This window comes from Procambarus clarkii, chromosome 5, assembly GCF_040958095.1.
Source record: "Procambarus clarkii isolate CNS0578487 chromosome 5, FALCON_Pclarkii_2.0, whole genome shotgun sequence".
Taxonomy (NCBI): domain Eukaryota; kingdom Metazoa; phylum Arthropoda; class Malacostraca; order Decapoda; family Cambaridae; genus Procambarus; species Procambarus clarkii.
In genome coordinates this window covers 2590453-2602818 of record NC_091154.1, presented here as the reverse complement: position 1 = coordinate 2602818, position 12366 = coordinate 2590453, and the positions used below count along the sequence as shown (strand labels likewise).

The window sequence follows — 12366 nt, the reverse complement described above, 5'->3', positions numbered from 1 at the left end:
GATATTTTTTAATGGATTTTGGGGTGGAATGAAGTATAATATTGAGGGAAAGCGCCTGACGAGGCATTCATGTCGGGAAATAAGGAAAATGAGGGATATTTCCTGAAAAGATGCGTTAATCCTGGAATTTATGGTGTAGCAGGAATGTATGATTTCCAAGATAACATTGTTATATGACCATTGTTATTTTACGGTGAGGGTTTTAAAATAATTAAATCAATCAGCATAGACAGGTACAGTAGGCGGGAGGGAGGTAACAGCATGTGTGCGGTGCCGGACCTGACATCATCCCTTGAAATAGATTTACAGTTGCATCCTGAATTTTTTTTAAATTTTATGCCAAAATACCCTCATCTGAGGCTGGAATGAGCGTAAATATGGGCGTAAATTTACGAATGGGCGATGTAGGTTTGAATTTGTATGACGTATATATTGAAATTTGTTGGTGATGTGTTTGCCGCCAAGCCGTGACGTCATGTCACGTGACCCACTCCAGCCCTGCACGTTCCTATATTATGAATAAAAAAGTGGTTTAGATGTTTGGTTTTAATTATATTATACTTGCATTACATGTGGAGCATTTGGGTGGATTTTTTATTGTTAGGAATGAGTGTTAGAGGTAGTGGTTGTGGGTGAGGGAGAGGGTGTGAGGGCGGGTTTAGGAGAGGTTGCGTGCCGAGGGAGAGTGTGAGGTGAGTGTATGGACGCCGCTAGTGTTGACAAGTGTGGCTCGCCGCCCCCAGACACCAGCCGTGTGGCCGCCCTTCTCTCACCCCACCACCGTCACCAGGGACCACCAGTGACCGCCACGAGGCCCCGCACCCGCCAGTAGTGGCCGCCACGCCCCCGCCACCCACACAACATGTCCACCCGCAGCACCAGGAAGGTGACGGTCACTTCGAGCTCCTCCACCAGCAGCAGCACCTCCGCCGCCGCCGCCGCCACAGAGACCCCTAAAGCCACCAGGGATGCCGGCACCTCCAAGACCCCAGGCAGCGGGTATGGCCGCGCCCGCTCCTCCCCTCTGAGCCCTACGCGGCTCTCCCGCCTGCAGGAGAAGGCGGAGCTGCAGAGCCTCAATGACCGCCTCGCCGCCTACATCGACCGGGTCCGGCAGCTGGAGTGCGAGAACAGTCGCCTCAACATGCAGGTGGAGACGATCCAGGAGTCTGTGACGAAGGAGGTGGTGTCGATGAAGGGGTTGTACGAGCAGGAGCTGAGTGACGCCCGCAGACTGCTCGACGACACCGCCAGGGAGAAGGCCCAGCTCCAGATCGACGTCGGCAAGATCAAGACCGACAATGAGGACCTGCGGATCAAGTGAGTACCCGGGGAGGTGAGGTTTACTGTCTGGTGGGTCGTGGCTCTCTTGGCTGGCGGCGGTGGGTCGTGGCTCTCTTGGCTGGCGGCGGTGGGTCGTGGCTCTCTTGGCTGGCGGCGGTGGGTCGTGGCTCTCTTGGCTGGCGGCGGTGGGTCGTGGCTCTCTTGGCTGGTGGCGGTGGGTCGACCTGTCGTGGCTCTCTTGGCTGGCGGCGGTGGGTCGACCTGTCGTGGCTCTCTTGGCTGGCGGCGGTGGGTCGACCTGTCGTGGCTCTCTTGGCTGGCGGCGGTGGGTCGACCTGTCGTGGCTCTCTTGGCTGGCGGCGGTGGGTCGACCTGTCGTGGCTCTCTTGGCTGGCGGCGGTGGGTCGACCTGTCGTGGCTCTCTTGGCTGGCGGCGGTGGGTCGACCTGTCGTGGCTCTCTTGGCTGGCGGCGGTGGGTCGACCTGTCGTGGCTCTCTTGGCTGGCGGCGGTGGGTCGACCTGTCGTGGCTCTCTTGGCTGGCGGCGGTGGGTCGACCTGTCGTGGCTCTCTTGGCTGGCGGCGGTGGGTCGACCTGTCGTGGCTCTCTTGGCTGGCGGCGGTGGGTCGACCTGTCGTGGCTCTCTTGGCTGGCGGCGGTGGGTCGACCTGTCGTGGCTCTCTTGGCTGGCGGCGGTGGGTCGACCTGTCGTGGCTCTCTTGGCTGGCGGCGGTGGGTCGACCTGTCGTGGCTCTCTTGGCTGGCGGCGGTGGGTCGACCTGTCGTGGCTCTCTTGGCTGGCGGCGGTGGGTCGACCTGTCGTGGCTCTCTTGGCTGGCGGCGGTGGGTCGACCTGTCGTGGCTCTCTTGGCTGGCGGCGGTGGGTCGACCTGTCGTGGCTCTCTTGGCTGGCGGCGGTGGGTCGACCTGTCGTGGCTCTCTTGGCTGGCGGCGGTGGGTCGACCTGTCGTGGCTCTCTTGGCTGGCATGGTTGGCAGCAAAACACACACAACACACACGATGTGTTTTGCGGTGTGTAGTGTAATTGTAGTAGTAGGGCATAGGGTCTGTTTTAATTCCTTAAAGTTGTTATTGTTTGCAAACTAAATTTTAATCTGATAATTTGTTAGGCCTACAAGGCCAAATCAGCAAGTTGGTGTTTTGAGTATGCAAATGGGTATATTTGATGGTGTATGTTTACAGTAGCTTTTAACATAATTGACAAGTCGTGTGGTGTAAACTGAAGTAGCATGGGCCAGTAGACTTTCAGCATCGTTAGTGGAAGGGTACAGTAACGGGTTCCTGAAACTGTAGTACCCAAGGGCTACTGTTTACAGTACGAAATTAAATAATGTAAAGACTAGGTTTGTGAAGTGAGTAATAACGAGGAACAACTCCTCGCAATGAATACAGTATCGAGTGAAAGTCATACACATCTATATACTTAATTCATAAATGTTAGTTCGGGGCATTTATAGTTGGGCTAGTTTATGCAAATTTACAGTAAATTATTTACACAGGTCATAATTAAAATACATTAACAATTTATATTTTTGGGATACAACATTAACAATTTATAATTTTGTGATACAAGCTGCATAAACCAATTGTGCTGTGCATTTCGTTTGACCTGAATGTTTGTTTATTGGTAACAATGAACAGTAAAGAATGCACATTTTTTTGTGAGAGCAAATAAGTTACATACTGAATTATGCAGTGTGTACATTTCTACAATGACGGCCCTGTTTGTTTGTCATAGATGCAAATGACACTAAATTGTCTGGGTTGTAGATGAACCTTTGTTTGTTTACATAATGGGTGTAAATTGTTTATAATCAGATCTGGCAGATTTATGTTGTTTTATACCCTTGTGAATGTTTATATTTGTCTGAAGTTTTTAATCACTGGGATTTAAATAATTTGCTGTGACATAAATGCATATTAAGAATGCTATTGTATTAATAAAATAACTAAATAACTAAATGTTTATTTAGGTAAGGTACATACAAGAGATTTTACAAAGAATGATGGATTTATAGATAGGGCTAGTACATACAATGCCTAAAGCCACTATTACGCAAAGTGTTTCAGGCATAAATTCTTTACAGTAGAACTATTAGTTTTCAAGTTAAATGTCTTGGAGGGAAGCATCAAAGAGTAGTCTTAGTATATTCATAATTTTTAATCATTAGTTTTAGTCGGGGACAAGAAGCCAGTGTACACACTTTAAGCTTGTGTCGAGGTCAAACCCTCCCCCCCCCACCAAATGCACAAAGGTCAAACTACTGAACCTAGCAGGGTGCAACCCCACAACAGTTGTCAAGACTAAATCCTAGATGCTTATTTACTGCTTGGTAAACAGAGGCATCAGGTGAAAGGAAACTTGCCCAATCATTTGTCTCGACTGGGAATCAAACCATGGTTCCCAGGTTCTAATACTGTATATTTAACTATTTAATTGTTTAAATTTTAATTGTAGAGTGCATTGTGGTGTGCATAAGACATTTTAAGAAACTAGGAATATATATGATCACCTTGTTCACGAGTCTCAGAGCACTGCTCTGCCATTGTGGCGAATAACTGCTCTACCACCGTGGCAGACCGCTGCTCTGCTGTTACCAATTTAATTTGTTCCACGTGTTCATCAATAGCCAAGCAGAGGCTACGCAGAGTTCCAATATTATTTTTAGTATTAGGTAGAGCTCATTAAATACCATTGTTGATATTGTACTGCAATGTACACAGCACCAGTCGATTACATGAGCATGAATAGTCAATATCTGGCCTTTGGTGTCGTGGGGGGCAAGGTACAGAATATTGAGGCAAGCATGGCTCTTCGTGTTAAGTGCTTGCTAGGGTAATAGACTTTGATTCTTTAATAGCATAATATCCAAGGAGTGCTTGCTAGGAAAGTACACCAGAAGGAAGTATTCGTTTTTCATTTTACAAGATACACTATTTAAATATTTTTTTTGTATGGGTTGGTCTTGGTAAAGATACATGACTGGTGGTGCTTAAAATACCTCTACAGTATTGTATGACTTTATGATAAACTTTAAAAAACAAATGTTACATTGTAGACTTTTTAAATAGTCATTTAAGACTGTGACTTTAATAATACCATTTAAGATGTGTATAGTACTAATGGTGGAACTGGCATCATTGTACCCATTCATTAAGGGGACTAGGGGGAGCGTCCACCGCAGGTACTCCAGTAAACAAACAGGTGTGACGAGTTGTCAACAAACAGGTGTGACGAGGTGTCAACAAACAGGTGTGACGAGGTGTCAACAAACAGGTGTGACGAGGTGTCACGTGGTTGTCACCAACATCTTCCCGCCAGATTATACGCAACAAAAACTTGTTTTGTTCGTGTTGATCTCCAGTTTACCAGCATTGAGGACCCATGTCAGGTTAACGCATTATAGAGGTATAGGAATATGTAGCTTTTTTAAAGAGAGACTTAAGAATGTAGTTTAAAAAAATTTATAATAAGAATATAACTTGTTCTTATCTTTCTGTGTGTGGTAGATTTTAATTTTGGTCAGCGCTAACTGGTTAATGATTCGTGTATGTCTGCGGATAACAGTTGTGGACAAGCTAGCTTTTATAATGTAGTATTATCCACATGTGGTGTAAACAATTTAGTTGTACCAGAGGCTGTGGGAGGAGTAGAGCTGGCAGAAACCGTCTCCGTGTACAAGTACTTGTATAAGGGACGCCCCCCTTCCTTCACGACCCTCAAGGGCTTCCAGATCAATATGAGAGATGGCTTATTTTACCCCGAGGATGCCCATGGCTCCGTGTTGGCTGTGGGGCGGGGTTTGTGTGTGGGGGTGCGTGCACACGCGCGCGCCGCAATGGCCACCCTACTGATGAACCTTTTGATACATTTTTTTATATAGTCAACCCAGATTGTGGGAATTTATATACTATTTGTTGTGTACGAATGTTTCGCACGCTCGTTCCCTATTATGTAGGCATACATTACATATTTTTAGTCTGTATTTGGGGGAAACTGTCCAACCACTGTAGAGCGACGGTCTCGCTTCCTGCAGGTCGGCGTTCAATCCCCCGACCGTCCAAGTGATTGGGCACCATTCCTCGCCCCCGGCCAAATCCTCACCCTGACCCCTTCCAAGTGCTGTAAAGTCGTAATGGCTTGGCGCTTTTCCTTCGTACTTAAAATTTGAGGAAACTATACAGGACACATTTCCATAGGCTTGAGGTTGTGTGTGTGAGTCGTGTGCACCGTAAACTCCATAAAATACAGCTTTGGGGGCAACAGGTGCAGCAGGGTGACGGGTGGGAGTGGTTGGGCAAGAGGTCGGGTTGAAGAATTCCACAAAAGGGGGTCAGATCCCACACCCTCACGTCTGGGTGCCCATGTGGGGCGAGTGGGTACGGGAGGGGGGGGGAGGGTTCTAAAGAGCCGCCGTACACAGGTGCACACGTTCCTGAGAGGTGGATATTGTACGTGTACCTACAGGAGAGGTACGGCACGTGTACCTACAGGAGAGGTACGGCACGTGTGTAATGATCTGGGGCTCAGATCATTGGTTCTCCCTTCTCCCCTCCTTTCCTTCTCCTTCTCCCCTCCTCTCCTTCTCCTTCTCCCCTCCTCTCCTTCTCCTCCCCTCCTTCCTTCTCCCCTCCCCGTGGCCGTCATTCGTCTCCTCCTCTTCCCCCCCCCCCCCCTGTCGCCCATTTGTCAGGGTCAAGAGGTTGACCTGAGGGTAGGGTGGTCGTGGATACCTTGGCTTCTCCCACTCAATTCCCCACTCAGATGTTCCCCTCTCACCGGCCTCTTCCCCATACGAGGCAGAGTCAAATGCCCCTACTCCTATCTTAGAGGAGACAGGCTTGAACATAAATTATCAGTTTTGTAAACATTGCTCGCAGGTGCCTGGGCTCCATAGACGCCCTTGTCCCCATTCTCTTTAGCTGGGGAGAGCTGACTCAATCTTCAGGAATTCATGTAGCTTTCCACGACAGATCAGTGAAGGTGATTGGCCTGAGATAAGGGCCAAGTCCTTATTGGCCCTAGAGAGCCAGACCTCAGGCCTACGTGTTAAATGGTTGGCCAGGGCCAAAATAATGGGTGGAGCCCTGGGGCTGTATTAGATGGTGGGAGGAGCAATCCTTCCCAGCAATAAGTTGGAAAAACTAAATTTCATCAGTGTGTCTTGGGAGTGTATTAGGAACAGGGCCGCAAGCCCGTATCCTCGGGGCTGAGGGCAGCCATCAACATCTTGGCCGTGGTGCGGGTATTTAAGGTATAGTGCACTTGAGTTTTGTGTCCTCGGTAAATATCCATTGTGCCTCTAGGGAAAATAGAATAGGTTATGTGTTCAAATTGTCTTAATTTACATGTTTCATAAAATAAATTGTATAGCTTGTCCAGTGGTATTCACTTAACTCCCCTTTGATATATTTTGCTACTTTGTCATTTTTAGGTGTTGTATTGGAAGCCCCCAGGTTCTCCTACTATTAATAGATACTAAAGTTGCCCTTGGATTCAAATTAGTAACGTAAATTACACAAACTAATTTTCCAAAATTTATTACTGAAATTCATATTACCCGGAGTCCCATGGTTGCTGATTCCTTGCCTTCCTGGGGGATCGGTGATAGACACATTCAGGTATGGTTGGTCAGGAAGGTGGTGGCAGTGCTTTAATGGTTTTTATTTTATAATTAGTAATAAGCGAATAACCCGTGTCCTTGGTGTATCTTCCTCATTTAATATTCCTCTTAGATACGTGGCAGTCCAGTGAGGGGTCATGCTGGACTGTAACAGTGTTAAGCTGGGGTATTGAGTGAAGAGAGACAGAGAATTACAACAGAGAGCGTATAGTACGATTATGAGAGATCACAAGATAACAGGATTAATACTGGGGAACATTGGGTTATTACAATAGAGGCCGCGGTTATTACGGCAGGGTAAGCGGTCGTTACAATGGTGGCAGGTAATGATCTGGGGCTCAGATCATTGGTTCTCCCTTCTCCCCTCCTTTCCTTCTCCTTCTCCCCTCCTCTCCTTCTCCTTCTCCCCTCCTCTCCTTCTCCTCCCCTCCTTCCTTCTCCCCTCCCCGTGGCCGTCATTCGTCTCCTCCTCTTCCCCCCCCCCCTGTCGCCCATTTGTCAGGGTCAAGAGGTTGACCTGAGGGTAGGGTGGTCGTGGATACCTTGGCTTCTCCCACTCAATTCCCCACTCAGATGTTCCCCTCTCACCGGCCTCTTCCCCATACGAGGCAGAGTCAAATGCCCCTACTCCTATCTTAGAGGAGACAGGCTTGAACATAAATTATCAGTTTTGTAAACATTGCTCGCAGGTGCCTGGGCTCCATAGACGCCCTTGTCCCCATTCTCTTTAGCTGGGGAGAGCTGACTCAATCTTCAGGAATTCATGTAGCTTTCCACGACAGATCAGTGAAGGTGATTGGCCTGAGATAAGGGCCAAGTCCTTATTGGCCCTAGAGAGCCAGACCTCAGGCCTACGTGTTAAATGGTTGGCCAGGGCCAAAATAATGGGTGGAGCCCTGGGGCTGTATTAGATGGTGGGAGGAGCAATCCTTCCCAGCAATAAGTTGGAAAAACTAAATTTCATCAGTGTGTCTTGGGAGTGTATTAGGAACAGGGCCGCAAGCCCGTATCCTCGGGGCTGAGGGCAGCCATCAACATCTTGGCCGTGGTGCGGGTATTTAAGGTATAGTGCACTTGAGTTTTGTGTCCTCGGTAAATATCCATTGTGCCTCTAGGGAAAATAGAATAGGTTATGTGTTCAAATTGTCTTAATTTACATGTTTCATAAAATAAATTGTATAGCTTGTCCAGTGGTATTCACTTAACTCCCCTTTGATATATTTTGCTACTTTGTCATTTTTAGGTGTTGTATTGGAAGCCCCCAGGTTCTCCTACTATTAATAGATACTAAAGTTGCCCTTGGATTCAAATTAGTAACGTAAATTACACAAACTAATTTTCCAAAATTTATTACTGAAATTCATATTACCCGGAGTCCCATGGTTGCTGATTCCTTGCCTTCCTGGGGGATCGGTGATAGACACATTCAGGTATGGTTGGTCAGGAAGGTGGTGGCAGTGCTTTAATGGTTTTTATTTTATAATTAGTAATAAGCGAATAACCCGTGTCCTTGGTGTATCTTCCTCATTTAATATTCCTCTTAGATACGTGGCAGTCCAGTGAGGGGTCATGCTGGACTGTAACAGTGTTAAGCTGGGGTATTGAGTGAAGAGAGACAGAGAATTACAACAGAGAGCGTATAGTACGATTATGAGAGATCACAAGATAACAGGATTAATACTGGGGAACATTGGGTTATTACAATAGAGGCCGCGGTTATTACGGCAGGGTAAGCGGTCGTTACACGTGTACCTACAGGAGAGGTACGGCACGTGTACCTATAGGACAGGTACGGCACGTGTACCTACAGGACAGGTACGGCATTACGTCGCTGCCTCGTCGTGATGCACATATATTTCCCATATTACCCACATATGTTATTCCCACATGTAATTATATTCGATTATTTCTGCTGGTCGCTATATCAAACTGATATTTGTAGTCAGTTGAACTATAAATTTCGCATTATATTGAGTTCGTATAACGTTCTTGGCGTTATTTAGTCATTTGAAGTGATTGGCTTGGTCATTGTCAGCGGACGGTCAGAGGCTTGACTTGTTTCATCTGGCCAGGGTGGTACTGTCGTTTGCCCATTCAGTTACTGGCCAGGCTCAACGGTGCTTAACCTGGCTGATCTGATGACATACATTATACCTCGTATCGCGCAGTTGGATAGGGCGACACTTGATTGGTTGGGTGCCATGATCTCTGGGCTCAACGTCCCCGCGGCCCGGTCCTCGACCAGGCCTCGTATGGTCAATGATTCATTCCATGTAGCGGTGTGCTGTTGTTGTTCAAGATTCGCTACTTGGAACAAACAGTTCCAAGTAGCACGGGCTATGGTGAGCCCGTAGGTCCTTTAGCGGTGTGCGCTTGATGGCTGGCATTGAGCAAGTGACTCCATGACTTGGTGGTCCATGGTGTTCAACACTGTTACTTCCTCCCAATCTCCTCCCTCCCCATTCCTGCAGAGACCTTGACGAATTTGGTTATATGCCTGGTTGCATGGACATTGACAAAAGGCGTTGATCGAAAGGTCTTTGCGTAATTGCATATACGTAGATCATTTGAGTTTTGTGATAGGCTCAGTCTTTTTTTCCAATTGTTAGCCTGAATTTTATGTTTACTATATTTTCCCGCCGTGAGATTAATGTTGGCGATGGGCGTTTAATTTGTATATTTATGAAAATATTCTTATTTGGTAAATTTATTTTGTTCTCAAATATCACTGGCACGTATAATATAAATTTGGACTTGTTATATTTTAATATATTCCTCAAGAGCATTTAATTATTAGACTGAGCAAGATGTTTAATTATAATTGTTACCTAAAGGGGCTTCAAGCATATTGTTATCAGTGAAGGTATCCTTGGCCTTCAACCTTTTGTATAATGCGTTGACAGCTTGTTATTAAATGTCATATGTTGTCATATCCTCCCCTCCCCCCCCCCCCCTTCCCTCCCCCCTTCCCTCTGCCATAGAGAGCACGTGGCGTGGTCTGCTAATAATGGTCTGGGAACTCCCCTGGAGATGAATGGGTGCGGGAGTGGCGCGCGCCAAATACTACCTCGGCCACTGTTACTACACTTACTACGGCTGGTGTGAATGAATCAATTCACCGGTGTGGGCACTGTTTTTTGTTAAAGGGTTGATGTACTCTCTTTGTATGAAAACGGGAACCCTACCTTGAGGTTACCTTGAAGTGCTTCCGGGGCTTAGTGTCACCCGCGGCCCGGTCGTCGACCAGGCCTCCTGGTTGCTGGACTGATCAACCAGGCTGTTGGACGCGGCTGCTCGCAGCCTGACGTATGAAGGTGTAAGAGTTGAGACGGTTGCCAGAACCCCGCCACCATTTCATGGACCATCTTCCTCAACACTTAACAATATAAAATATAACCAAACATTGGATATAAATTTAATAAGTTTAGATTTAGGAAAAGCCCTGGGTAAATACTGGTTTGGAAACGGGGGAGTAGATTTGTGGAAACAGACAACTGGGTAACGTTATGGATGGGGGATCACTTGTTTCATGCGTAGGTTAGACTTGTTTATGAGTGAGTTTAGGCGGATGTAAACAGGAGCTGCCAGTTATGGGTCAGTAGGCCTTCTTCAGGCCTATCTAATTTCAAATTTCCGTGCGCGTGTCGTGGAATTACGTGACAATGAATTTGAAAAGCAATGAATGGAATGGACGGGTAGTGAATGACTGTTGACAGTTGTGGTGGAAAAGATGAGAGGAGAGTGAATTTTTAGTGATGGAGGAATAGATTTGGCCATTTTGTTTCGAGGATAGGCCTGGCCAGTAGGCCTATTGCAGTGTTTTAGATCTAGAAGCGAGACAAAAATATGAATACAGTTTTAAGCGTCATTAAATTACCATTTGAAAGTTTCTTGGAGAGTGATTGAAAGTGGTACACGTGGAGAGGGTTGTGGGAGTTGTTGTGCTCCCCGAGGCCAGGCTCCACCTGTGATAACTTGGTCCACCAGGACCAGGCTTCTTAGTGATTGTAGGCTGCTACTTCGTCACTAAGAAGCTTGGTCCTATTAGACCAAGTTATCACAGGTCGAGACTGGCCTTAGCTTAATCAATCACTAAGAAGAACAGGCTTAGTGATTGATTAGGCATGAGCTTATGATTGATTAGGATTGAACTTATATGCTCCCTAGCAGGGTTCGATACGCAGATTTCTTTGTTTCTATGTAGCCAAAAGTTACATAGTTACATAATTTTCATACTCTTCAGAACTCCAGGTTCCTGGAGTTCCTGGAACCTGGAGACCTTCAGAACTCCAGGTTCTGAAGAGTATGAGAATTAAGAAAATTTCAGAAGGCCTATTGACCTATGTGAGGTAACTTTCACAATCTTGAGTTCCATATCCATGACGAACACTGGCATACAGCTGGGGGGAGGGGGGGGATAGAGGTTGTGGTGAAAAAGATCAAGGAGGATATAAGCCGTTATCTATGTAACGTAACCCCGAGCTCAACCTAATTAAGACCATCTGGCTCCTTATCGACGCCGATGACGGCTGAAATTGATGGGGGGGGGGGGGGTGGCTGGTGGCTCCGTGGCTGTGCTGTTCTACTCCCCCCACCCACCGTCCAAGTGGTTGGCCACCATTCCTTTCCCCCCGTCCCATCCCAAATCCTTATCCTGACCCCTTCCCAGTGCTATATACGTAGTCCTACACCATTTGGTCACCTTACGGGCTATTCATGCCCGTGCCACCTTTTGGGTGGCTTAATCTTCATCATTTGGTCACCACTTGGTCCGGGAGACATCTCCCGTCACGCAGGGTGCAGTTGCGCCTCCACAGATCTCCAGTATCATCTTTTGATACTGGTAATGGATCGAAAGGGACACCACTTACGGGCTATTCATGCCCGTGCCACCTCTTGGGTGGCTTAATCTTCATCAATCAATCAATCGTAGTCCTATTGGCTTGGTGCTTTCCTCTGACAGTTAAAAAAAAAGTTACTCCCCCCCCCCCCCTCCCCCCTTGGTTCTACACTAAGTCACCCTGTTTAATGCTGATAAATGTAAAGTTTTGAGGCTAGGTAATGATGATAAGAGTTACAAGATACGAGCTTAATGGTGTTGAGACTGCGAAGTCGAATTGCAAAAGGGATCTGGGAGTTATGATAAGTAAGAATTTAAAACCAAAGGATCAATGCCTGAATGTTCGTAGTAAGGCAAATAGGACGCTGGGATTTATTATATTAATCGAAGCGTTAGTAACAAGACACCTGGTGTGGTTCTTCAGCTATATCTTGCTCTAGCTAGGCCCCATTTAGATTATGCAGTTCAGTTTTGGTCGCCGTACTATAGAATGGATATAAATTCACTTGAACGTGTCCAGCGTAGGATGCCCAAGTTAATTCCCCAAATTAGAAATCTTTTATATGAAGAAAAATTAACAAAGCTTAAATTGCATTC

General features: G+C 46.8%; 1 protein-coding gene across 4 annotated transcripts in view; it reads left to right on the top strand.

Annotated features, from left to right (window-relative positions):
• The first annotated feature begins 641 nt into the window (after positions 1 to 641).
• The window catches only part of LOC123764369 (lamin Dm0), a 68710-nt gene continuing 56985 nt past the window's right edge, over positions 642 to 12366 (top strand). For 2 of the 4 annotated variants that reach the window (XM_069338280.1, XM_045752090.2), the window contains exon 1: positions 642 to 1320. In XM_069338280.1, the coding sequence (XP_069194381.1) occupies positions 863 to 1320 (458 nt within the window). In that variant the 5' untranslated portion in view covers positions 642 to 862. The remainder of the gene's footprint in view (positions 1321 to 12366) is intronic. The other 2 variants (XM_045752080.2, XM_045752071.2) reach the window with 2 other exon arrangements.